At 46.2% G+C, this 27,108-nt stretch overlaps 1 protein-coding gene and 1 long non-coding RNA gene across 7 annotated transcripts in view; one reads left to right on the plus strand and one right to left on the minus strand.

Moving 5' to 3' along the window:
* The window catches only part of LOC132508606 (uncharacterized), a 161,344-nt gene that overhangs the window by 44,707 nt on the left and 89,529 nt on the right, over positions 1-27,108 (plus strand). For all 6 annotated transcript variants that reach the window (XR_009536697.1, XR_009536698.1, XR_009536699.1 and 3 more), the window contains exon 3: positions 345-424. This is a non-coding gene — a long non-coding RNA (uncharacterized LOC132508606). The remainder of the gene's footprint in view (positions 1-344; positions 425-27,108) is intronic.
* UBL3 (ubiquitin like 3) overlaps positions 23,623-27,108 on the minus strand; it is a 70,462-nt gene continuing 66,976 nt past the window's right edge. The window contains exon 5 of the mRNA XM_060128900.1: positions 23,623-26,545. Coding sequence (XP_059984883.1) covers positions 26,493-26,545 — 53 coding nt within the window. The 3' untranslated portion in view covers positions 23,623-26,492. The remainder of the gene's footprint in view (positions 26,546-27,108) is intronic.

Here is a 27,108-nt window from a genome sequence, read left to right on the forward strand (position 1 = left end):
CTTTTTTTTTTTTTTTTAATTGGAGTATAGTCACTTTACAATGTTGTGTTAGTTTCTGTTGTACAGCAAAGTGAATCAGCTATACGTATACATATATCCCCTCTTTTCTGGATTTCCTTCCCATTTAGGTCACCACACAGAGCATTGAGGGGAGGGGGAGTTCCCTGTGCTATACGTAGGTTCTCATTAGTTATCTATTGTATACATAGTTGTGTATATATGTCAGTCCCGATCTCCCAATTCATCTCATTCCCTCATCCCCCCTTGGTATCTATACATTTGTTCTCTACATCTGTGTCTCTGTTTCTGCTTTGCAAATAAGTTCATCTGTATCATTTTTCTAGACTACTCAGCCATAAAAAGGAACGAAGTTGGGCCATTTGCAGAGACGTGGCTGGACCTAGAGACTGTCATGCAGAGTGAGGTAAGTCAGAAAGAGAAAAACAAATGCCGTAAAATACCGCTCATATGTGCAATCTGCCAGGCTTTTCTGGAACACCGAACCCCCTTGATCTGTCTACCTTCCCACCTGTGGGCTCACATAAGCCAGTAGAGGGCAACCTTCCCCACGGGAGGTGTTACCTAAGGCAGGGCCAGCTGTGTGGACAACTTGGGATTTTCCCGCGGGCAGGTTGGTACCACATCCTGTCAGCCAGGCCTGTTCTGCTTTTTACAGGGAAACAGCTGCCTTCTTGTGCCCAGCCTCTCCCAACAGTGTGTCATCACAGGCCACTCCTGGGCCGCTAGGTTCTGTGTGGTGGTCAGAGGCAACCAGCGGCCCCGCTCAAGAGAATTTAATTCTCACCGTATGTGTAAGGGCCGACTCAGTAATTTTGCAAGCATTGTTTAAGTATTTGGGAACGTTTTGTTCATTAGACCACCAAAGTACTTAAAAAGAAAATTAAACATATTTTCATTATAAAAGCACTATGAAATGTCCAAGGGAATTTAATTAGCCCAAAGTTCTAAAGTCCTTTTGTAAACAATTACTTGAATTTAAATAGATTTCTAAGTGAAATCATAAGATTTGTTAAGTTCGACTGAAAAGCTTGAGAAAACCTGGGTTTTACAATGCGTTACTTTAAAAAAAAATTGAACACTGTATTCATTTTCAACACCAAAGTCGCCTGTTTTGGTACTCAGTCTCCTTTCAGGACCACAAAAAACATGCAACAGCAAAGGTGCATAGGAGAAACCGGGTGATGTGTTTCCCCAGGGAAACATGATTTTTCTTACCTCTTCTGAGTCTTATGCTTTTCCCACTGGATCTGGTTTTGCCCTTTGAGGGAGAGAAGAAAAATGTGAATTCAGTGTGTTGTCAGAGACGGACGATTTCACACGCTGAGCTCTGTTTTTCTGCTAGAAAGTAATTCCTTCCTCCCTATCTCCTCCTAATAAATGATCTTCCATCTTGATTCTGTCTCCCTGAGATATCTCATCTACTTCTGGATCCGAAAGCTCTATGACTTCTCTTCCAAACACCGGTCCCCTGACTCAGATACTAGCTGTCCCTAGGATGGGATGCTGTCATCTCGAATTCAACGCATCTCTGTGATCTCCTGTGCCTCCTTTTTCATGTCACCCGGCTCAGAACCTCAGGCATCTTTAATGTCTTTGCCGTGGACCACTTTTATTTAATAAGATCATTCGTTCTTAGAATTTCCTTACCACCGCCATTACCGTTAGAGGCCAAGTCCTTACTTCCAGACCACAAGAACTTTTTTTTGGAGGGAGGGGGATTTTTTTGGATTGATATATAATTCACATCCCATTGAAATTCACTTGCTTAAAGTATACAGTTCTGTGTGTGGTTTTTACTATATCCTCAGGTATGTACAAATATAACCACCACCCACCCCCAGAACACATTCATCATCCCCCAGGGAAATCCTGAACAATGACTTTTGAATGAGCCGTATTGCTGCTGGTCTTTGCACTCAATTAAATATACCTAGAGGTGGTTTGAGGATTAAGCCGTGTTTGGTTCAAATGCTGAGAGCACCATGTTGTCCTTAGCTGAGGTGACTGTGGTGTCGTGGCTCTGGGCTCTGAACCCCAGCAATACGACATACTATTTTTGTGGCCTTAATATTTCCTGTGCCCAGTTTTATCATCTGTAAAATAGGACAACAATGGTACAGTATGAGAATAAGATAAACTGGCATGACGTGAGCAATCAATGGACATAAGTTGTTATTTTATAAACTTCTCATCCAACCGTATAACTTTAATGCATCTTCTTAGAATTTTAATTTTGAGATGACTGTAAATTCACATGCCATTGCAGGAAATCATACAGAGAGATTACTCAGTTTTCCCCAGTGATACCATCTTGAAAAACGATTGTCCAAATCACCACCAGAAAATTGGCATTGATGCGCACAAGATACAGAGCATTTCTGCCATGACAAGGATCCTTCACGTTGCCCTTTCCTAGCCCCCCACTCACTCCTTAGCCCCTGGAAATTCTGAATCTGCTCTCTGTTTTATCATTTCAATCATGTTAAGTCAATGCGACCATAGGGTGGTTGGGATTGACTTTCTTCACTCAGCACAATTCCCTTGAGTTCCATCCAAGTTGCCGTTTGTAGACACTGGGTTCACTTTCCTTGCCGAGTAGTGCCCTTCGCTGTGGATGGACCACACGTTGTTTGACCATCTGCCCACAGAAGGTTTCCAGATTTTCACCATGACAATAATGCGTATTTATTCAGACTTCACTGCTGAGAAAGAACTCTTTCGTAGATCTCACCTGTCCAATACAATAGCCCTGGGAGACAGACCAGGCCATGTTAGCCTCACTTTATAGTGAGAAAACGGATTTGCCCAGTGTCACATAGGTTGTGCATGACAGAGCTGTCCCTCAGATCACCCGAATAAATACCCTGTGCTTTTTTTTTTTCACCATATCACTCTGCTTCCTTTATAAACTCATTCATTCAACAAACGTTTCCAGAGTGCCTGAGCTCCAGGAACACAAAAATGACAAGACACTGTCCTTCCAGAGCGTATGTTAGAGGGCAGTCAGAAATTCAGATAACAAAATAACAACCCAGAAAGGTAATGACTGTGATGCTCAAGGTGGGAAAAGAGAAGATGTGTTTGAATATGTGTTTGGGGGCAGCCTCACCAGGTCCCTGCACGTTGTGGGCATGGGAACTGGTGACAGTATCATGCAGTTGAAGGCAGTGGTATGTGTGTGCTGCTGTATAGAAGGTTCTACTGAAATTTCCCATGGAGTGTGACAGTTCCCTGAAGGTCATTGGCTGAGGACAGATGCAGGCTGGGGCCAGATATTCTAATTTCTGTGACTGTTCGAGTCCCCAGAATAAGCAGAGCCTTGTACGCAGAGACCCAGAGAAATACAACTTTCCTCGGGTGGCTTCCGCAAGAGGAGGAGAGACGTTCGCATTTGCCGAGAGACCCGGACCTCAGACCCTGGAGAAAAAGGGACCCTAAGAAAAGCACTGGGTCCACACAGGAAACGAGCCCCAGGGCTTCTCAGACCCACACCGCGTCTCCAGGACAGCACACAGCAGTGGAATTCCCGCCACCAGTTTCAGAAATGACGCTGAGAGCAAGCCTGTCTTCACAAAGCTAGTCATCGTGTTGGGGAGACAGACCAGCAGACACACGCGGCGTACCCAGTATGACGGGTGCCATTCCAGGGCCCACAGGGCGAGCGCTGAGGACATGTGACAGCCCAGCAGAACGGTGCTGCAGGGCAGGCGGGACATTTGAAGGAATGTGGGAAGAGTTAAGAGCTAAGGCATAGCACCCCTCATCGAGTTTGTTGCCCACGGCCTCCCACCCCGTTCCTATCCGGGCAACACTAAAGAGAAAGCAAGAGCCCTGGATTTCTCAGCTGGGCAGGACCAGCTACTTCAGGTCACAGCCCTGCCCTCGGGGGCCTATTCTCCACAGTTACTGGCCGGCCTCCGAAGCATCCTTCCTCTGCTGCAAGAAAGGGCTCTTGTTCGCTGCTGAATGGCTTCGTCAGCCTGCTTCCTGCCCACATCAGCTTGGAAGCCCAGAGGCTTCTTTTCGTTTTTGAACCACCTCCGCCCCTTTAAGTTCAAACTGATGACGCCGCCATCAATTCAAACCTTATAAACATGGTATGGGTTTCCCCGGAATCAGGAGGAGTTTATAAAAGTCACACTCACAAACATTTTGAGATGGGTCCCTGTCTGGCTTGGGATTAGATTTAGGATGCTGTAGGATAACACCCTTAAGAGCCTTAGAAGTTCTTTGACCAGCTGGGAGGTCTCGGAGACATGCCATTAAATATTCCTGAAATCGTAAGAGAACCACATCCTTGAGAGGACCCTTTTCTTTTTAAATTTATTTATTTATGGCTGCGTTGGGTCTTCATTGCTGCGTGCAGCCTTTCTCTAGTTGCAGCGAGCGGGGGCTACTCTTCGTTGCGGTGCGCGGGCTTCTCATTGTGGTGGCTTTTGTTGCAGAGCGTGGGCTCTAGGCACGTGGGCTTCAGTAGTTGTGGCTCACGGGCTCAGTAGTCGTGGCTCACGGGTTCTAGAGCGCAGGCTCAGTAGTTGTGGCGCACGGGCTTAGTTGCTCCACGGCATGTGGGATCTTCCCAGACCAGGGCTCGAACCCGTGTCCCCTGCATTGGCAGGTGGATTCCTAACCACTGGGCCACCAGGGAAGCCCGAGAGGAACTTTTACCCTAAGGCCGTCTTACTTTGAGAACAACTTGCCTTCCGGAAAGGCTGGGAGTGTGAAGCAGTTTAATTTTGCACCCAGAAAATCCTGGCTTCTTTATATATTCTCTAAATTATATTTGAAAACTGAAAAATTCTTCTTCTAGTTCATTTCTCTTTATCTGTCCCTTATCTGCTGAAAGAAATCAGTTGACACTTTCAACCTTCTGCCCAAAACTTTCTTGGCCAAATCGCTATCCATTAGCTATGGCTGGTTTTATTTTCCACATTTCCACACTTGTCACAGTTGAGCAGGTGACAGCTTTGCTAAACTTTCCACCACTACATCACACGGATTTTTTTTCCTCCAGCTTCCAATAGCAATTTCCTCACTGCTTTTACAGGCCTGACAACGATCTTCCTAAAACTCTTAAGCCAGTGCCGTACGGTTTACGTTTTTAAATGTCAACACGCCGTTCCTGGTACCAATTTCCATTCTGGTTATCTGTCGCTGTGTAGCACACTGCCCGAAAACCTAGTGCCATAAAACAGCAATATTTTCTTATCTCTCACGGTGCTGTGGGTTGACTGGTCACAGGTGGGCGGTGCTCATGGGGGTCTCTCACGGTGCTGTGGGTTGACTGGTCACAGGTGGGCGGTGCTCATGGGGTCTCTCACTGTGCTATTGGTTGACTGGTCACAGGTGAGCGGTGCTCATGGGGGTCTTTCCTGGGATCGCAGGCAGATGTTGCTGGGGGCTAACGTCGAGGATGTGAGACCAGAGAAGAAGGTCAGGGTTAGACCGTGAAAGATCAGTGTGCCTGGTTAAGGAATTTTAACTTTAAAACATAGTCAGTAGGGATTCCTGGAAGAATTCTGAGCAAGGAAGTGAGGTTATTAGCCCTTTCCTAAGAAAATAATGAGAAGCCGAGTGGGAGTGGAGGGAGGGAGAGGCCGGAGAGGCGCAGGTTGTTAGAAGGCCTGGGGGTGGGCAGAGGCGGTGGGGTGGGGGAGAGATGAAGTTTAAGGGTAAAAAGTGATGTCCAGGCTCATCTGCTTCTCTGCATCAGTCCTGGCAGCTTCTGCTGGAGGCTGCACCCATGTTCCCCTCTTCAAGCCTCTAGGAGCGTGCTCAGGGTGGAGAGCGGTTCCAGAGGGCACTCTGTGGGGCTCAAAGACCACGCTACCCCCGTGTCCTTGTCACGGGCTGAACTTAACTCATGCCCTCTGCTGTCATCTCACCTGTCAGCTTGATTCCAACTTTTGACGACTTTCCTCCCCGAGATACTCTCTTCCTTGCGTGCCGTGTCCAAGACACCCCGTTCTCCTTCTTCTTCTGCCCCCCGCCTGCTTCTTCTCTGTCTCTCTGCGGATGTGGCGTCCTCTACTTGGCTATTCCATGTCAGAGCCCCTCAAGCTCAGCCCTGGGCTCTCCTTACCCTTGTCTTGGAAACTTGACTCTGAACTCAAACGACTTCCAGTACTTCTTTGCTCTCATGACTCTTGTAACAGTTAGGATTGGGTTTGACTGTAGATGAGAGAAAACTCCAAGTATCAATAGCCTAAATGCTATAAAAGTATTTCTTTTCAGGGATCTAGTCTTCTTGTCGCTCTGCCATCCTCAACCTAGGACTTTTACCTCATGGTCCAAGATGACTTCTTGGGTTCCAGCCATCACAACCACATTTCTGTCAGCAGGCAGGAATAAGTCAGGAGGAAGGACACACCCTTTCCTATAAGGATACTTGACAGAAGTCATACCTGGCACTGCTTATACTTCATTGGTTAAAGTTTAGTCAGGTGACCACCCTGGCTCAAGGGAGGTTTGGAAATGTATGGCCAGCTAAAAATTAGATGTTCTAAAACTAAAGAAGAAGGAGTAAGTGGATGGACAGCAAGTTCCAGCTAGTCTTTGCTACGTCTCCCAGATACATACCTCCAGGCCAGACTTTTCTATAGCCCCTGCCACTTTGGTACTCAAATCTCAGGACCAAATATCCAAGACTGAACTCATGATCTCTCTCAAATGTGTTCCACTACTGGTATTTCCTTTCTCGGTGAAGGGCACCCCAGTCTCTCCAGCCGTGCAAGCCAGACACCTAGGCGCCGTCCCTGGCTCCTAGGATGGGTAGCGTTAATCGTTCACAGTTCATCTTTGCCGTGGCTTCCCTGGGCAGAGTCCGATTCGCTGGCCCACTGTCTCTGGGCTTTGCCGTTCGGCATCCTGGGGCTGATGGTATATGAGCAGACGCTTATTAGGCCTTGTCCAGCCAGAGGCTTGAAATGTGCTTCTGTGTTTTGGCCTGGCCTCTTGCCCTTCTGACATCCACCGTGGAAGAGCTTGGCCCCAGGTAACTGCAGATTCTAGAATGAGAAATACATGGATTGCCTGCAACCCGAAGCAGAAATGCCCCCAACCAACCTGCAGACCTATAACAAGAAAAAGAAATGAGTATTGTAACCACTGAGAATTTGGGGTTGTTCGTTATCCAACGTTACAGTGGAAACCACTGTAACTGTGTGTTATTCTACTGCAGTGGAAACCTGATTAGTATAGTTACCTTGTACTTCCATATCTGCTCCTCCATTTAGTCCTGTCAGTTTATCTCGGTAATATCTCTAGAATCTCATCACATCTCTCCAGCTCCAGGACCACCATTACCTTAGCCCAAGCTATGGCCACTTTGCCTGGACCACTGCAAAGCCTCCCGCCTGGTCCCACACGTCTGCTCTGGCCCCTCGGCATACAGCTCTCCACCCTGCAGCCAGACGCCCTTTGGAAAAGGTCAATCTTAGTTATTTCTTTATTTGCTTGTTGGTTTGGTTTAGGTCACGCCTTGCGGCTTGCAGGATCTTAACTCCCTGACCAGGGATCAAACCTGGGCCCACGGCAGTGAAAGCGCCTTGTCGTAACCACTGCTCCGGCAGGGAATTCCCGCCAGTCTCATTTTACAGAGGGATGGGTCTCTCCGCTTTCTTGTCCCAGGCGATTCTTTTATTCTCATTCATTTACAGATAACAGGGGGTTTCCCTATCCACGGGGCCACTGTTCCCCATACCCAGGTTACTATTTCACCATTATCTCTTGGGGGAAGAACTTTTTTAAAATTTATTTTATTGAAGTATAGTTGATTTACAATGTTGTGTTAATTTCTTCTATACAGCAAGGTGATTCAGTTATACATATATGTGTGTGTGTGTGTGTGTGTGTATATATATATATATATATATATATATATATACACACACACATTCTTTTTCACATTCTTTTCTATTATGGTTTATAACAGGGTGTTGAATATAGTTCCTGGTGCTCCGCAGTAGGACCTCGTTGTGTTTCCATTCTCTATATAATAGTTTGCATCTGCTAATCCCAAACTCCCAATCCTTCCCTCCCCCACCCCCCTTCCCCATGGCAACCACAGGTCTGTTCTCTACGTCTGTGAGCCTGTTTCTGATTCATAGGTAGGTTCATTTGTGTCATATTTTAGATTCCACATATAAGTGATACCATATGGTATATGTCTGACTTACTTCACTTCGTATGATAATCTCTAGGTCCATCCATGTTGCTACAGATGGCATTATTTCATTCTGCGTTATGGCTGAGTGATATTCCATGGTATGTATGTACCACGTCTTCTTTAGCCATTCATCTGTCAGTGGACATTTAGGTTGCTTCCATGTCCTGGCTATTGTAAATGGTGCTGCTATGAACATTGGGGTGCATGTATCTTTTTGAATTAGAGTTTTCTCCAGATGTATGCCCAGGAGTGGGATTGCAGGCTCATCTGGCAACTCTATTTTTAGTTTTTTGAGGAACCTCCATACTGTTTTCCATAGTGGCTGCACCAATTTACATTCTCTTGGGGGGGAGAACTTACATGTGTCACAAGCCTTTGAACCGAGGGCAACAGTCTGAGTGGGCTGAACAAAGGATGATGTCACCCTTGCTGGGCTCATGATGAGGGGAGAGCGGGCTGTGAGGAAGATGACCCCTCAGCCCAGGCCGCCTCCTGGCAGCGTGCTTTCCCGGGTGTAGACAGGCTGCCACGTGGGCTAGGGTCCCACCCGGCCCTCTGGCGCTTCTGGGGCAGAGGTTGGGCAGTCCGTCCATGCCCTTCTCTCTGCGTGGTTCCTACAGGCTGGCCAGTCCTTCTGGCCTCGTGCGCACGGTCCCCACCCACCCCCGCCCCCATACCGTCCAGGTTATGATCTACTCACTTTGGATGAACTTCATCCCCCGATCTCTTCGGGACTTTGCCTTTTGGTTCACTGGACGCTCTGCTCTTACAAATCAGAGCTCTGGCTCTCGCAGCTATTATCTCTGGACTGGAAGCCAGTGGCCAAACCTTGACCCCGTGTTTGTCTTTGCCATCCAGGAAAGCACAGTTTTACTCCTCCCCAGGAAGAGCCGTGCTGATTTAGGAGTGCAGAAAAGAAAAGCACAGGAAGACATGAACCTATTTGAAACATATTTCAATGCATGATAACGTCACTGTCTGTCTCCACTTAAAACTACTCAATAGCTTCCTGCTGATCTTAACACAAAGAGTAAAATCTTAAACATGGCCCAAAGAGCCTAAGTGGTCTGGCTTTGGCCTTCCTCTCCAGCTAACCGTCCACTCCAGCCCCTCCAGCCTGCTGTCTGTACCTTGGGAGAGCCACGTTCCCTCCCCCGTTGAGGCCTCCTTCCTCTGGGAAGCCCCTCTAGACACCCGCAGTCCCTGTGACAAACTCCTTTAATTTCAGGAATTTCTTTCGTTTGCTGGATTATTTGGTTGCCCTCTCTCTCTCCCTGATTCTCTGAGCTGGGAGAGAACTGGCATGTAGTCGTCTCTTTCGTCACTATTTTCATTCTTTTCTGGCTGCGCCATACGGCTTGCGGGGTCTTAGTTCCCCGACCAGGGATCGAACCGGGCCCCCCCCTGCAATGGAAGCTCGGAGTCCTTAGCACTGGACCGCCAGGGAATTCATTGTTTTCATTCTTCAGTGAATGAGTGAATGGGATAGATGGATAAATGGATGGATGCAGGGATGGTAGTTACTGGTTAAAGACAATCGTGCAACTCTGGGTCCTAATCCAAATTGGTCTATCAGAGTATCAAGGAGCAGACACAGCCTGATGAATGGTTGGAGTATATATAGCTGCCTATTTGAAAGAGAAAAATTAAGTCCTCCCAAATCACCTGGTCCCACCTCCTGGAAATTTTACCAGTCAGGGTTATTCCTTTGTGCTGGTCCTCAAGAAACTTGTACTAAAATTCCAATAATTCTAGGAGAATTCAGTCCTCACGAGCTGTATTTTAGGCAGCAGAATTCACGGCTGAGCCCTGGAGATCAGGGAGAAAGAGGATGGGGAAAGAAGAGAAAGGGGGAGGTGGGGAGGGAGACACACCGTGAGTGAGGCCCTGAGACGGAGTCAAGCCCGCGAAGGCGTCATCAGCGTCACACATTTGCCAAGATCCCACCCTTTTATGCTTCACCATCCAGCAAAAAGTCATTTCGCTGTTTTGAGTTTTTCCCCCGAGGCACAAGGATACAAAAACAAACCAGGGAAACTTCTTTAGAGGTAATTGGAAGCACATGGATATGAGATGTTTAGCATTTGAATATATCCTCTTGGAAAACTCACTCATTCATCCATTTACTCATTAAAGAAATACTATTGTCAATCACGTGCCTGGCCCCGGGGAAACTGGAAAGAGAGAAAGAACCAAACAGACTGCGTTTCTACCCCCATAGGATAGAGGGAACTTCCCACAAGGGCTTTTAGAGAAAAAGACATGCGTTCTTCTGGGTCCACCCAGACTACCCTGGGCTTGTAACTGCCTGGGAGCCGTGGGACGGGGGGACCTGGGGAAGGTTGGGAACTGGATGACATTGTTGAGAGGCACGAGAGCATCAAAAGGGAAAGGAAAGAATATTCTCTTTTCCCATCTTTGTAAATCTTTGGTGCCAGGACCTGGGCAGATGAGGGGAGAGAGGGATGTGGTTAGAAGCTGGACTCCAGGAAGTGTCACCAGTGTGGTTTGAATTACGCTAATGGCCTGATGCCAGCCTGTAGCTTTGAAGCTTTGCTGCAAATAGAGGAAAGATGTCTGATCTGCAAAGGAGAGTTTAACTGGCTGGTGATGCGAGAATCAGCTCTGCGGCATCTTATTTCACTTTACTTATTTCCTTTTGTTCCCGGTATTCAATTTCTACCCTTCTGCAGTTATGTAAGAGCTGGACTCTTCATGTTCCAGCATCCTGCCCTTAATGAAATTCCTTCTATTCCTTTTCTTACTTTTCTTACACATTCTTCCCCCCAGGCCATTACAGAGGGCACGTACAAAATACAGCGATTCTGCGATTTCAATAAAAAGCCATGTAATCTCTTCCTAAAGCACCGCTCTGCTTTGGAAAAGTCAGTATTCCTCCATTGGCAATTTCCCATAATGTGGTTAGTTTAACAAAATTTGAAAAAGCCAAAATGTTGTGAGAACAATTGCATTCTTCCAAATTCTCCTTAATTTCCTACCCTCCAGTGTTTCTTAGACTGTTTCACGTCTTACCTCATTGTTGGCTAAGGGAGAAGGTCAAAAAAAGCTGGCCTTGAACCATTTCAGAAGAAGGGGTGTATCAGTCAGGGTGGCTTGGTTGTAAGGGATAGAAACTTTCCGTGAGTGAGCCCAAGTGGAAAAGGCATGGACGGAGGGTTTGGGGCTTGTTAGCAGAGGGACGGGAGGGCGCCTAGGCAACAAAAGGAGCAGATGTCCCCCGTAGAGGCCCAAAGCGAGCGGTCCCTTCCCATCCCACACGCAGCTGGACAATCATGAGGATGGTGGGGACACAGCTGCAAGAAGAGGTTCTCCTGTTCGGAGAAGGTGCCTGGGCTGAGGGCTTGAGTGTGCTTAATGGGCAGAATGCTCGTTTTCTTGCCCCACGGTGCGGGGCCCCGTTCTGGACTCCCCTGCGTGGCAAAAAGGGAAAGCTTTCATCAGAGCTGTCTACAAGAGCTGTATCCACTTCCTCCCCAATGGAGCTTCCAGCCACCCGTCTCTGCCCTGGAACTGTGCATGGCTAGATTCCCCACAGCCTCCATACTGCCAACTCCAGTGGACTTTCTGGTCCTCCTGTTGCTCTGCCGGACACTATTCCCTGGGCATCTCTGATACGCCCCGTCCTTGCCCTGTCCTTGCCCCGTCCTGCGCTGGCCTCTCCTTCGTGCTCTTCTGCCAGCTTCTCCTCCTCCTCTGGCCCCCTAGTTGTGGGAGTTGCTCAAGGCTTGGCCCTGGGCCCTCTTCTAGTCTCTGTGTTCTCCCGTTAAGCAGGTCCATCAGTAACATTCCCGCTTAGGGGTGCCCCGGGCACCTCAGTCTTAACATACAAAACATTTATTTTCCCACAGTTCTGGAGGCAGGAAGTGCAAGGTCAAGGTGTCCGTAGGGCTGGTTTCCTGCCCCCCCCCCGCCCCGTTTGCAGACGCCTTCTCCCTTTGTCTTCATGTGGCCTCTTCTCTGTGTGCGCGCGCGAATCGCAGACATCTCTCCCTGTGTGTCCTAATCCCTCTTCGTATAAGGACAGCAGTCATCTTGGATTAGGGCCCCAGCCTAGAGACTTCAGTTTAGCTTTAATCACCTCTTTGAAGACCCTATGTGTGTACAGTCGCACTGTGGTCCTGGGGGTTAGGACTTCAACATAGGAATTTGGGGATGGACACAATTCAGCCAAAACACGGTATTTTTATGATCTTATTTTATTTTATGGGAATTGATGCTGCCTGCCTTAAACACAACACAATTTTAATGAACCCCACTTGGACAATAATTTTTCATGACCATTTGAACACCGATTACAGACTTAATTGGATACATTTTCTAAACAATTTAAACTAAAATTATAGTCTTACCATGACTGACCGTTCGAAACCTTCAGTATTTTCATTTTAAATTCTAGAGTGGACGGCTTACATACCACAGTATGTTAGTTTTAACAACTACATGGTTTTACACTATAGAAAGGCTACAGACACACTGAAGATGGCCTTGACAATCTGGTAATATCGCCTGCATCTTCACTAGGACGCAGTTCAAAGGTTGTACCCAGTACTCGAAGGTTTCCTCTGAGGCTCCTTCCTTCCTGCTCCCATGGAGCTTGTCTCGTGTTTCCACCGCCCTCCTCGACTGTGCGCAGCTTGCAGAATACTGTATGTGTTCCAGTCTGGATTGTGGGTTAATCAAACAAAGACTGTGTATTCACACGTCTTTCCATCCCTCGGCATCTAGCGAAGGTGCCCCCTAGCAGGTGTTATGGTTTGAATCGTGTCCCCCACAGATTTGTGTGTTGAAGCCCTAACTGCTGGTCCCTCAAAATGTGACCTTTTTTGGGAACAGGGTCATTACAGATGTAACTGGTTCAGATGAGGTCCTACTGGAGTAGGTTGGGTGGGTCCCTGACACAATATGACTGGTGCCCTTATAAAAAGAGAAGTTTAGACACGGACATACACCTTGTGAAGATAAGGACAGACATTGGGACTCTGTTACAAGCCACGGGACATCTGGGCCGGAGGCATGGAACAGATTCTCCCTCCAGCCAACCCTGCTGAATGCTTGAACTTGGACTTCTAGCCTCCAGAACCGTGAGGTAATCTCTGTGTTTAAGGCACCCAGTTTGTGGCACTATGTTATGGCAGCTCTAGAAAGTTGAAAAAGTGAGTATCAATAAACACAGTGAAAAGGAGCCTTATTAAAAGTGTACTGGGGGAATTCCCTGGCAGTCCAGTGGTTAGGACTCAGAGCTTTCACTGCCTAGGGCATGGGTTCAATCCCCGGTCCGGGAACTAGGATCCTGCGTGCCACGCCAAAAAAAAAAAAAAAAAAAGTGTACCCAGTACAGCATAAATTAACACAGCATTGTAAATCAACTATACTTCAATAAAAGTTTTTTAAAAAGAAGAAAAGAAAAAAAGTGTACCCAGACAATAGGCATCACTGGGCCATGTGGGTCCCCTTCCTAGAAATACTTGTTGACTTGATTCTCTTTGGTTTCTTTGTCCCTTTTGAGCTCTCTCTCCTCCTGACAAGGCTGCATGGGCTCTTTTTTTTTTTTTTAACATCTTTATTGGGGTATCATTGCTTTACGATGGTGTGTTAGTTTCTGCTTTATAACAAAGTGAATCAGCTATACATATACATGTGTCCCCATACCTCTTCCCTCTTGCGTCTCCCTCCCTCCCACCCTCCCTATCCCAGCCCTGCAGGCGGTCACAATAGGCGGCTGCTTCCCACTAGCTAGCTAGAGGCGTGGACATATATGCATGGGCTCTTAAGTGACGGGCAGGAGGCCTGTTTCTTGCACTGCACAGGGTGCCTCAGTCTCTCTCCGACGAATCAAATATTCTTTGAGCGCCTCTGAGGCACATTTGCCTAGAGTAATGCACACCCAAAATAAAGGCTCAGATGAGAAGAGCTTTATGACCCAAGCTCACCAGCACAAACTTATTTGCAGACACATATTTTTAACCAGCTCAGCAGCTGTCCCTGGGCCGGGCACAAACTGTACAGCGATGCTGTGTTTCTGGCTTTCACATTTGTGGACGATCTTGGAGACCATTCTTGACTGTTTACAGCTACAGCTACATTTCTTACTTGGGAGCCCGTTGTGGGGATCCCCACAGCAGTTTTGGGGAACTGAGACAGAGAACCAATTTGCATTTGCACTCATGCACATACCCCCTCCTGTCAAGTGCTAGGTTCTGAGTGTCCTGTTGCTTAAAATTCAGGTGTCCTAGCAGCTAGGGGCCAGGATCCACAAAGCTGCCACCTTCACGTTTATTTCTTTGTTCAGTAGGGATGCCTTGCCTCCCGATGCGTCCAGAAGGAAGAAAGCAGCTGGGATGGGTCCGTGAAAAAAAAAAAAGGAAAAGGAAAGAGGAAAGGAGGGTCACATCTTTTGAGCCCTTACATGTGTGAGTTCTGGGCAGATATTAGCTCATTAAATCTCAACACTGATCGAACCACTGGGACACTGGGGATGGTACCTCTATTTCACACGGAGCGATGGATGTCAGAGGAGTTGAACGATGTGCCCACACCCATTAGACTGGTTTATGGGGGCGCTGGGATTAAAAGCACATCTGTCTGACTCTCGGGCTTGTGTTTCTCCACATTACCGACAGAGGTTATGTCAAGGCTGGGCAGCTGGGTAGACAGTAAACAGAAAAGGAGGCTAAGGGTTATTAACGGCTGTGAGTAGGTGTAAAACAGAGCTAAGAGTTTTAGGACAACCAAGGAACAGCTTGCTGAGCTCTCGTCCTATAAATAGGTCAAAGCAATTCATCAAGACGAAAAACGTTTTGAGAAATTTGCTACAAAGATCTTTTGTCAAAAAAAAAAAAAGGTCATGAAGAACCTAGGGGCAGGACAGGAATAAAGACGCAGACGTAGAGAATGGACTTGAGGACACGGGGAGGGGGAAGGGTAAGCTGGGACGAAGTGAGAGAGTGGCATGGACATATATACAACTACCAAATGTAAAATAGATAGTTAGTGGGAAGCAGCCGCATAGCACAGGGAGATCAGCTCGGTGCTTTGTGACCGCCTGGAGGGGTGGGATAGGGAGGGTGGGAGGGAGATGCAAGAGGGAGGGGACATGGGGATGTATGTATATGTATAGCTGATTCACTTTGTTATACAGCAGAAACTGACACACCATTGTAAAGCAATTCTGCTCCAAGAAAGATGTTAAAAAAAAAAAAGATCTTTTTTCATTATGCGGTCAATGTAATGATGTATAAGGCCTTCTACCATTCAGGAACTGTCTAATCTCCCCCTTGGAGAGCGGGGCCACGCTGGTGTGGGTTCAGCTGGGGATGTGTCTAGGGGTGTGGGCAATGTTGGGAGGTGAGTGGCATTTACTAGAAGCAGGGCCTGGACACCAACGAGATGCCAGGCCAGAGTCAGAAGGAACAGGCCAGTGCTGGGTCTCCAAGCCCTGTGAGGCTGGGCCCAAGGGTGTGTGTGTGTGTATGAAAGATGGAAGCAGTGCTTGAACGGGTCAAGAAGGTGGAAATAGAGTAAGTCCGGGTCATTCCCGACCCAAAGGCCATCTGCTTCTGTGCTTTGTTTCTTTTTTAAAGTAGCACCTATGGCCTCTGGGGCGCACGTGTAAGGCACGTACAGAGAACAGGCAGAAGTCGTTTCCAACTGGCCGTTTTTGACATCCACCCTTGATTAGAAGTGAGAGCACAGTTGAGCTCCAGGAAGGCTCCCTGCGGGTGGTTCAAGTAATGGGATGTAGCCCTTGGACGCAGGGGACGCTGAGAACAGCTGGGACAAATGGGCGTAAAGCAGCTGAGGGTCTCCAGCCTTCCCATGCCCTGGGATGGCTGCAGACCTGCCTGGGACAGGACCTGGGAGCCAGAGCGGCCTGTTAGTCTGAAGAGGGGCCATGTGTGACGTCACACAGATGATGTCACCCTGCCCTAAGGGTTCTGTCTGGTCCGTCTCCCCAGGCTCAGTGAGCAGACGCCCCCTGGCGCTGACTCCAGAGCCTGCGATGTGACCCAGCACGGGGACTGCTCTGTTCTCGGGGCCTGGTCGTCAGCCTCCGTGGGAATGTGTACTGAGACCCTGTCATGGACCCTCACCCATCAGGCCTGCGCTGCAGCCTGAGGCGTCGGCAGACAGGTTGGGTAACGGAATATAGGCAAGCTGTGTACTTTGTCCATGAAACAGGGCCCACACTCTAAGGGGGACTCGCCTTCTTGGAAAAGAATTCTTCTCCCCATCCCTCGGGGCCTGGCCTTGCCAGCTGCAGGGATTTCTTCTTCTTCTTCTTCTTCTTCTTTTTTTTTTTTGAAGCTTTATATCTGTTAGAAGTTCCAGAGTCAGGAGAATCACCACCAATATTACACAGGCTACCAGGAAACTGCTGACACTCGCACTGAGCAGAAATACCTGCCACACAGCTGCTCTCTTCCCACGGCACGGCTTCAGCCAGGTAGACCCTCCCTTTGGTAATCTTCGTCCAGATTTGACAGGAGCTGCGAGCCGGCCGTGGAGAGGTCAGCCACAGCCAGGGGCATTGCTCCCGTGCAGCTGGTGAACGTTGCCTGTCGGCACCAGCTGCAGGGATTTCTCTCCAGCAGTTAAAATACACAGTCCACACGTGCATGGCCAACCTTGGAGGAAAGGTGTCAGGAAGCAAAGAGGCCACAGGATTTGAAGTCAAATGTTTCTGAGAGCAGCTCGGCTCTCTTGGCTTGGGAAGTAGCTTGTCTTTGAGTTTTAGAGTCTTAACTTTTGAATTGGAGGTCAAGGTGGTGCTCACGTGGTGCAACCTCCACATTTTATGGCAAAGGAAACTGAGGACAAGTCCATCCGGGATCGCCATTGGATGGGAGAGCTGAGGCCCTAAGCCTACTCTGACCCTCGGGGCTGGGCTTCTCTGTCCCGTGAAGAGGACCAGTGGGGACACGGGGTCAGAGAAGCCCCAGGGGAGACAGATGTGCTCTGGATCTGGAATTAGAGGACCCAGGGAGACAGTTACATCGCAGGGGAAAGCAAGAGGGCGGGTGAAGGGGTAAGTGCATGAAGGACAGACATGAAGGGTATCTTCCCGGAGCCAGTGAGGGCACCAGGCTGATAGGTTTGCGGGGAAAGTGAGAAGTAAAGCTGGGTAGTGTATTGGTCAGAGCGAAGGATTGCAGAAACCAGGGTCCCTCCCAGCTAGTTAAAGCAGAAAGGACTTAATGGTATATATCACCTAGAGAATGGAACAGATAGACAAACAGGCTCTAAGCTGAGCCTCCAAGAGTGAGTCCCTTCCCCACGCGGAAGAACTGGGCTGCCGGGAGGGCTGAGGCCTCCGTCATGATCAGAAAGCTGCCACACTAAGATGCTGCCTGCAAACTAGAAGTCACTGCCTCCAAGCCAGAGCGCACGGCCCCTGTGCCATTTGTACCAGCAAAGCGGATGCTTTGTGCCCGGCTCCTCTTCCGACACACCCCAGCTGTGAATCAATCTCCCCGGGATGCCTCCGAGAGGAGGAACTTAAAACTGGACCTCTAGCTGCAAGAGAGTCAGGAGAATGGATCTTAGCTTTCACTTGTGCAGCTAATGCAAAAGGGTTTGGAATGAGTGTTGAATAAGCCAGTCCCCGGGATTCGCTGCAGGTGGAGAGCCCAGAGCCGCAGGAAGGAGACCTGTGCCAGGGAGCTGGGATTTTTGTGGTCAGAAGTGAGGAGTCACTGAGAAGTTCTGGGCCCCAGAAGCGTCATGAAAAAAGTGATTTTGAAAAGATTTATCTAAAAACATTATTCCAACCAGATTTGTCACCAGGAAGTCTTAGGTAAAAAAGAAGATATAGGAGACGGTTGCTGTGATCTGCTAATAATCTCAGAGATAAAGAAGGCCTGGAGGAGGGACAGCAGGAGCAGAGAGGAAGAAAATAATAACTAACAGTAAATTGAGACTATTCAGTGACTGATGAGACAGGTAACAAAATGAACCACAAACTCTGTGAGCAGAGACTGTCTCACTTGTCCTTGAACTCTTAGTGCCTCCCCCAGTGCATGGCTTACAGTAGATGCCCAATGAATGGATCTCAGGTGAGCGAGAAAGACAAGTCAGGATGGTAAATGATCATCAAAAGGCAGTTGATTGAATAACTTTAAAACAGTGAGACAACAGATTTTGCTATTTTTCCCTCTTTTTTTTTTTTTTTTTTTTTGCGGTACACGGGCCTCTCACTGTTGTGGCCTCTCCCGCTGCGGAGCACAGGCTCCGGACGCGCAGGTTCAACGGCCATGGCTCACGGGCCCAGCCGCTCCGCGGCATGTGGGATCTTCCCGGACCGGGGCACGAACCCGTGTCCCCTGTATTGGCAGGCGGACTCCCAACCACTGCGCCACCAGGGAAGCACCTATTTTTCCCTCTGTGACCGGCAACTAGAAAAGCACTTTACACAGAGTGTGTGGGGGGAGAGACGGAGGGGTGGAGGAATATGGGAGAAAGTGAAAAATAGAGCTGATTCTCCGGCAGAAGTGAGGGACTAAGACGGTGCCTGAGTTGGGAGAATAATCCGACCCTGAGGGTCACCCCAGGTGGGAATGCACAACACCCTCAGCCGGGCGGGGGGACACCAGCTCCAGACCCTCAGTGACGCATCAGCAGAGCGAGCAGGGGAAGCTTCTCCAACAGAGCCTGCACACCCCGCAGCTGAGTTTTCTTTTTTTTCCTTCCATCCCCCTCCCCCCCACCCATTTCCACAAACTCCACAACATCATACTTAGAGAACTAAAGTATACATTTCTTAAAAAGCAAAGGACTGGACCCAGCTGAGAATCAAAGTGCTGACATCAGAAGAAAGACGGAGGTCGTCTCAGTGACTGCACACGGAAAAGACACCACTGTTAAAGCAGAGAAGATAACACATCCGGCCCGTGAATGGTGAGAATCCAATAGAAGCACAGTTGGTGTCCCTGAAGCAGAGTATGGACAAGAAGGCCAGAAGATGTCCTGAGAGATACGTATGAAAAATTTCCCAGGCAGAACTGAATCTGCAGGTTAAAAGCACACTCCGCATTCTTGGAGATTTTGACACTGAAAGCTCTTTGCCAAGGCATAGCCTGGAGAAGCTGTTGAACTTGAGGCTTAAACAAAGAAATCTCCAGGCATCTAGAAAAACACAAATCAACTACAAGAGAGACAAATTAGACTGGCCTCAGAATTGTTCACAACAGTCAGAGCCTGAGAACATTGGAGCAATGTCTACCACGTTCTGAAAGAACGTGCAGCCTGAGATCATTCCACCCCATCAAGGTGTCATTCAAACGTAAAGGTAACAGACAGACATCTTTAGGCAGTGCTGTGAATCTTCTTAAAAAGATATTTTACAATAACAACTTAACCCACTGATAGATGACTCATGATTTAAAACCATCAGGACTCGGGAAGCTTTGATGAAAGATTGGTAAGTGAATATGGAATCCATTTAAATGTAGAGTTAAAACTGAATAATTATGATACCACATAATTAGAGAGCAGTGTATGTGTTAGAAATATGGGAAGTATTAAAATAATCATATAACTTAACAAAATTCAGAGGGGGTCAGACGGAAGAAGCAATACCTCTTTCATCTTTCAGAGAAAGGAATCAATTAGTATTGTCTGAAACTGAAACATAAAGTACTAAAGATAAATAGTCACCCCTTCTTTTTCTTCATAATCACTTTCTTTAATCCTAGAGGGATATTTAGGAAACAACCCTCTGGTGGTGAAGAAACTTTTATGTGACAGTGATTCTTTGAGTTTCATTTCCATGTCTTTTGTTGAATGCAACTAAAATTCAAAACAGCTTCTGTTGTATGACCCCAAGTTTATAAAGCAGTTTTGCTTACGAACCGTCTCTGCTGTCAACATAAACAGAGAATACTCAGATCATGTTCTTATTTGTGCGTGATGGGCTTGGGGTGAAACTAAAGTGAAAACACTTTTCACCTCTTCATGTTTAAGACTCTGAATTCTTTATAATAAGCATTTTTAAAAATACAGAAACAGTGTATTTTATTTTATTATATAATTTATTACCGTAGAAAGGCTGGAGGGAAATCGCCAAGTCCCTTCTGGGGGTGTGTGAATGTGCGTGACAGTCAGTGGTGCAGCCCCACCTGCAGGAAACGTCCAGATTTCGGAGTTACGGGTGGGGTTTCTGAGCTTCCTCGCGTCGTGGCCCCGGCTCGCTTTGCAAGCCTCCACTTTCTCATTGCCTCCCTGTCAAAGTCAAGTCCTCCGTGCTCCAGCCACACCGAGCTACTCACAATTTCCTCGCCAGCGTGCCCGCTTTCATTTCTGGGCCTTTGCATTTCTGTTTGCTCTGCTTGCATCGCCCTCTGCCCATTTTCTCTGAAGCTCTGCCGGGCTCCTTTTCCTGGGTAAGGCCTACTCATGTGTTTGAAAAAAAGTTTTATTTTTCTTTTACTGTGGTAAAATATATATAACATAGAATTTACCATTTTAATCATTCTTAAGCATACAAGCCGGGGCATTAAGTGCATTCACGATGTGCAGCCATCCCCACTGTCCACCTCCAGAGCTCTTTTCATCTTCCCAGACTGAAACTGTGTCCCCGTGTCCCCATCCTTGCCTTCCCCCAGCCTCTGGTCACTTCTGTTCTACTTTCCATCTCTATGATGCCTATTCAGGGTACTTCGTATAAGTGGAATCATACACTATTTGTCCTCTTGTGGGCTCTTATTTCACTTAGAATAGTGTCTTCAAGGCTCATCCGTGTTGTAGCATGTGTCAGAATTTCCATCCTTTTTAAAGTTGAATAATATTCCATTGTCTGACGATACCACATTTTGCTTTTCTATTCATCTGTTTGGGTAGTTGCCACCTTTTCGGTACTGTGAATAATGCTGCTGTGAACACTGATGTACAAATCCTTCTCATTTTTATGGATTCCACTTCGACATTATTTCTCCCCGTGGGTATCGCGGCTGGGATGCTGGGGGTCTGGCCTCGTGGTCTGGGAGCGGGTGGTGGTGGTGAGCATGCGCAAAGGCACGCAGGGAGGAGGGGGTCTAGGGCGATGCGGCAGGAGGGGCGCAGGGGCAGTACTACTCGGCGTGCGCAAGGTCTCCTAGAATCCAAAGCGGCTGGGACCCTTATTCCCCGTCTCCATCCTCTCGCCCGGTTTCCATTTCTACTTTAACTCCACTTACTGCAGTCTTTCCACCGTATTGTGTTCTCGGTATTTAAGTGGTTCTGGTTTTGGTCATTGGCAAGAATTAAGGAGACCATTCCGAGCCACGAGTGTTCTGATTTAGTTCAGCTGATGTGAGCAACCCAGGCGTCAATAGGAAAAAGTAAAAAATTAAAATAATGAAAACTCCCCCGGTGGTTCCGGCATGCAGCCAGGGTCGGCACCCAGCAGTGTATCCCTGCCATGTTCTTTTTGTTTTGAGCACAGCAATCGTGTACTTCCTATTTCCGTTCAACCCCCGTTCATTCCAGACCTTTCTAACACCATTCTCAGAGGTGTCTGACACTTACTAGATTTCTCCTTGATTTACATAGCCAAACACCCGGTTCTGCTCATGCTGTTTAAATTACAATGGGAGAGCTGACTTGTGGCCACAGTGATCTCTTCAGTGTCTTTTTTCCTTCCTCATCGGGATAATTTATGACTACATAGTGATTTACTTGTGAGAGATCTGCACGCAGAATCTTCCTATTTTTTCTCCTTTTCGTAAGCTACTTCTTCATGATGTCTAGAACACACATGTGTGCTGGGCCCTCCATTTCCGACATAAGGCCCTCTGACAGCTCTGATGGGCGGTCAGATGAGTTCTTGGGCCAGTCAGTGCTAAAAATGTTTATTTTAAAATAATCCCTACAACCCTACAAAATAGGTATTATCCTTACTCTATATATGAAAAAACGGAAGCCCAAAGATTAAGTAACTGGACCTCGAAGCCAGGCCTGATTCCAAAGCCCTGCTGGTCTCGGGCATGGCATCCCGCAGTCTGAGGGCTGAATGGCAGTTATCAGTCAAAATGGAGATGTGTTCATCAAATTTTTAAAAACGCTTGAGAAACACTGGTGGAAGGTCGCACGCTAATTAGTGGAACTCAGTTAAGCAAAGCCCCGGAGAGAAAACCTCGTGATGCAGAAGGGGACCATGAGAAGGGCCAGGCTCCAGAACGCCGGAAAAGCCATCTTATCCAGCAGACAATTGAGAACGGAATAAATCCCCCTCTTTTATTATCACATGGAACATGTGGACAGTCTAAAAAGCAGCACCGATTAAAACCTTGAGGTTCCAGTTCCGTGTGTGGTCAGGCACTGTTCCCCTCTAGATCCTGTTCCCTCCTTGTTATTTAAAAGGAGCAAAGTGTCTTCTACTACAACGTAGACTCCCCTTACACCAAAATAAGGCTTGAGAAATGTCTGTAGAAAATAAAAATCAGATACTGAACAATGTCTGAATGTGTAATAACTACACTCTAGAATCAGTTGAGTCTCTGCCTCAGACTCTTTTGGTTTTAAAACAAATCGCTTCCAGAGCCACGTTAAGAAATATGTTTGTTTACCCAATTCCTTTTCTCCCCCCCGCCCCCCGCGCCACGCGGCATGCAGTGGAAGTGCAGTCTTAACCACTGGATCACCAGGGAAGTCCCCCAGTTCCTTTTTTTACTGGTTGAATCAAAGGAGAGATTGACATCCCCTTTCCCCAAGTATTGATTTACCATGCCTACTGTATACTTCTTGAAAGTTGGCGTTTTGAAAAAGAGGCAGAATAAAAAAATACTGAAGGACATTTGATGTCATTGTCAAGGGCCACAAAATAATAAATGAAGTATGTTTTCATATTGTAGTACTGGCTTAAACTTCACCGAGACTTGGACGTTTATTTACTTTTGTCCACGAACTCTTTCGGAAGCCAGTCCCCACCCCATCCCCCGGTCTGTGAAAGGGCTTCACACACGCTGTATTCTTCCGAAGAAAGCGCACCAAGCGCTCGGAGCCGCAGAGGGGAGCCGCAGCCAACCACCCGCTGCCCACGTCCGAGAAGCCCACTCTGCTAGGTCAGGGAAACCGTGCCTAGGAGACAGCCAGCAGCCTGCAGTTTTGTTTCAACCACAAGTATAGGTTACACGCCCTTCTTCAAGCCCTCCTCCCACCCCTAGTCACTCTGGCTAACCAGTGGCTATATTGCAAAATAATAATGGGAAAAAAGTTAAAGAGATGCCTGCAACAGTTACCAGTAAGGATGGTGTGAAGGTACACAAAATTTTGGTTGATCACTTCTCTTTGGTTTCGGTAACAGAGAAGAAAAAAAGGCTGACATAATGCTGATTTTACTGAGGAATGTAACAAAATAAATGGAAGGAAAAAAGAGAAAAATAGTAGAGACAAAGAATATTTCTACACCAAAATTATGAAGTCATTTAAAAGAAGGGAAATATTCTACAACAGATGAAGAAAGTTTTAATTTCTTTTCACATTAAACATTGTTCACCACAGTCAGCTAACAGAAATTATTGTAACATTGGTCAAGATGACATAAAACAAAGGATAGATGTTTGTCATGAGAAAACCTCATGTAATGTGCGTGATGATGTTAAATACTACATTTTTCATGACAAGATACAACTTATCTTGAAGAGGAACCAAATAAGTCAGATCAAGGAGACATGCTGAGGTTTTAATAAAGAAGGAAAGCTTTGCCTTTTCCAGAATACTTCAAGTCTAGGACAATTTAGGTGAAAGACATGAGTTAAATACCAAGTGCTGGGCAGGGTCACAGGCCCGTAGCTCAGGTTTTATTTACAGGACTGGACCTCTGCGGCTCTCGCCTTTCAGCAAGCAAGCTGTTTGTGGCAGAGGGACCGTCAATGGGATATGATCGATCCGTTTTAACCGGCAGGCAGTCCAAGGAACTATTTTCAAAGGGATGGTTGAGTATCTTCATGTATACACTATTAAGGCATCTACATTTTTGGTGTTTCCTGTATGTAATTTTACTGCAATTTTCAAATTCTTCTTTGCATTTTGCACAACAATGATATCAGGTATTGAGAGACATAATTCTCTACTGATGAACCAGTTCATCCATTTTGCAAACTCCAAATTGAGGTCTTGTGAAGGGAAATTTATAATGTGGGAACACACAGAAAGATATATTGAAAACCAATAGAGAATATGGTTAACCATAAAATTTCGATCACAACTAAATGTAGTCTTTAACTTTGGAGAAACAGAAGAATAATTAGAATTAAAATAGGTATTAAAAATAATTACCAGTAGTTTGTATTAGGAAAGAATACAGCCATAAATGGCTTAATTGCCCAATTAAGTAACTACCAGATTCTTCTTTAGTCCACACTAACAGAATTCACGTGTGAGTTAGTCAACAAAGCATATAAATGTTCGACATCTCTTGAATAGAACATCTTAGTGATAACAGGGACTACATAATTCTACCCATTGTCGTGACTGTGCACAAATTAACCAGGTTAAATACCAGAGATACATTGGGATTCGTCCCAAACCTAACAGTAGAATATTAAACAAATTTTTTAAAGATTCAGAAATAAAAACTGAACAATTTTAACATGGATGAGACAGTGCTTAAACAATTATCAACCTAATCAAGACCTTTAAAATTACCACCAAAATGCACTACAATATTTTTTTTATTTAGTTTACAGAAAGGATCTATAAGTCCAGGTTGCAGAAGGAAAATGTTCAGTGCTATTTACATTCATTTTAAAACTCTGCTCTATACAAATTTAATTCTGATCAGTATGAACAATATTTTCGTAGATCTACTGCATATAAAGCCTTTTCGTCAAAGCATTAACAATGAATAAAATAACCTGATTACCTTTAAACAAAGCTGACCGTTTGAAACGATTTACACTTACTATTTGTAAGGGCCGTGGACACTCATTTCAGTACAGAACATAACGTCAGCCTGCAAGTTCATTTTTATAAAGGCTAAAGTTATTTATATGGAACATTGTTCTATATACTACACGCCAATCTATATTTAAGTTCTATAGTTAGGTATTTTATAAGTTTTTTATTAAATATATTCTACACGTATTTGTAATTTCATCCAGGAAGAATTTCTTCCCAGTGAAAAAATATAAAATCTTTTATATTTTTTACAGGTTTAGATGAAACTAGCTCATGCTTTAGTGCTGTGCAAATTGTTTTTAGCATATCAATTTTTAAATTATTGGTACAAAACAAAACAATGGCATCCCTAATCAAGTGTGCCTTGAAAATCAGCTTTTGACTTTAATACAATTGCAAGCACTAATACCCAATGCAAACTACATAAAGAAACAAAATTAGTCCTATGGAGAATTTTTTAATTTTAAGAATTCATCTGAGGTCTCTAATGAGTAACTGTGACACTGGACACAGAGATGAGCAATAATTATGGAAAAATTCAATTTGCTGATATTCAAATACACAAAAGTGATGAATAAATGAGGTTTTCTAATATTTCTGCGCAATCACGGAGGTCTACGAGTGACTGGAATTTACCCCTGCGTTAAGGCTAGGACGCGAGCTCTCACCCATCTTGTGCTATGTGAACCAGCCCTCCGTCACTGTCTGACTAGAGTGCACATGTTAAAGGAAAAACAACTAGTCTCATCAGCCCTCTGCTGAGTAATTTCAACAAGAGGCACGTTTTGTTTCTTCACTTGTTGCAGTGAGAACAGTCGCACTCAGTGTAGGACTCTGCCAGCGCAGCCGCCACGGCTGACTTTGGTAGCATTCACCCAACATTTCAGTTTCTTTTCCATTTTTTACTCTCATGTTAGCCCAGTAATTAACTTCATTAATTGCTGTGTCTTCCAGTGTGGATTGTATATATGAGTATATTTCTAGGTACCATAAACCATGTTATAAATTCTGCTGATGAAGAAAATAACCGTCCATCTTTTTTAGTGCACACTGTATTTGGAACACTTGATTTTGTTAGTTCTGGTAAGGAAAATTTTTGTGGCAGCAAAATCGTTTCTGCTATGAAAGATAACTTGTTAACTTTCCCCTGGAGATTGACTTGCATTCAAAAATCAATACATTTTAAAACTGCTCAACATAAACAAAAATACTGGAAATAAAAAATCATAGTGAAAAATGTTCTTGGTTCTTTTTACTTTCATGAGAAAAGATGACAGTGTTCATGTGATAGTTCAGGTCCACGTATTTATAGGCAGACTCTTCCTAAAGGTTCTGAAGCGACGTTGGGTCTCCTCTGGCCCAGCAGCATGAAAGACAAAGACTACATCACACCACACCTGGCAGACACTGTTTACAGGATCACACAGCAATTACTCTCTCCAGTCTTTTCGCGATTCCTCTGACCTAGGGAAGATGAAGAGAAGCCTTGTTTATAAAAATGCATGGGGGGCTCCCTGGGGGGCTTTCCTGGTGGTGCAGTGTTTGAGAGTCCGCCTGCCGATGCAGGGGACACGGGTTCGTGCCCCAGTCTGGGAAGATCCCACATGCCGCGGAGCGGCTGGGCCCGTGAGCCATGGCCGCTGAGCCTGCGCGTCCGGAGCCTGTGCTCCACAACGGGAGAGGCCGCAGCAGTGAGAGGCCCGCATATCGCAAAAAAAAAAAAAAAAAAGGCATGGGGAAAGGGGCATAATAAGAAACAGGATTTTTCTGTTTAATGTTTGCATTATTTTAAATTAAAAAGCTATAGTAAATACCCTTTTAATTTTAGCCTATTTCCAAAATGTCTGGTTATTTGCTTACTAACAAGTTCCATCCATAAACTATGAATAGAGTTTCTGGTGACTCGTTAGGTCTTAGCAATCATCCACAAAGTCACCTTCCCTCTCCACTGAGACCCAGCTCCAGGATGGATGGGAGCACCTCATCCTGCACTATCCTCCAAAAGCCTTCCCGGAAGCAGAAGGCTT

This window comes from Lagenorhynchus albirostris, chromosome 18 (genome assembly GCF_949774975.1).
Source record: "Lagenorhynchus albirostris chromosome 18, mLagAlb1.1, whole genome shotgun sequence".
In the NCBI taxonomy this organism is placed as follows: domain Eukaryota; kingdom Metazoa; phylum Chordata; class Mammalia; order Artiodactyla; family Delphinidae; genus Lagenorhynchus; species Lagenorhynchus albirostris.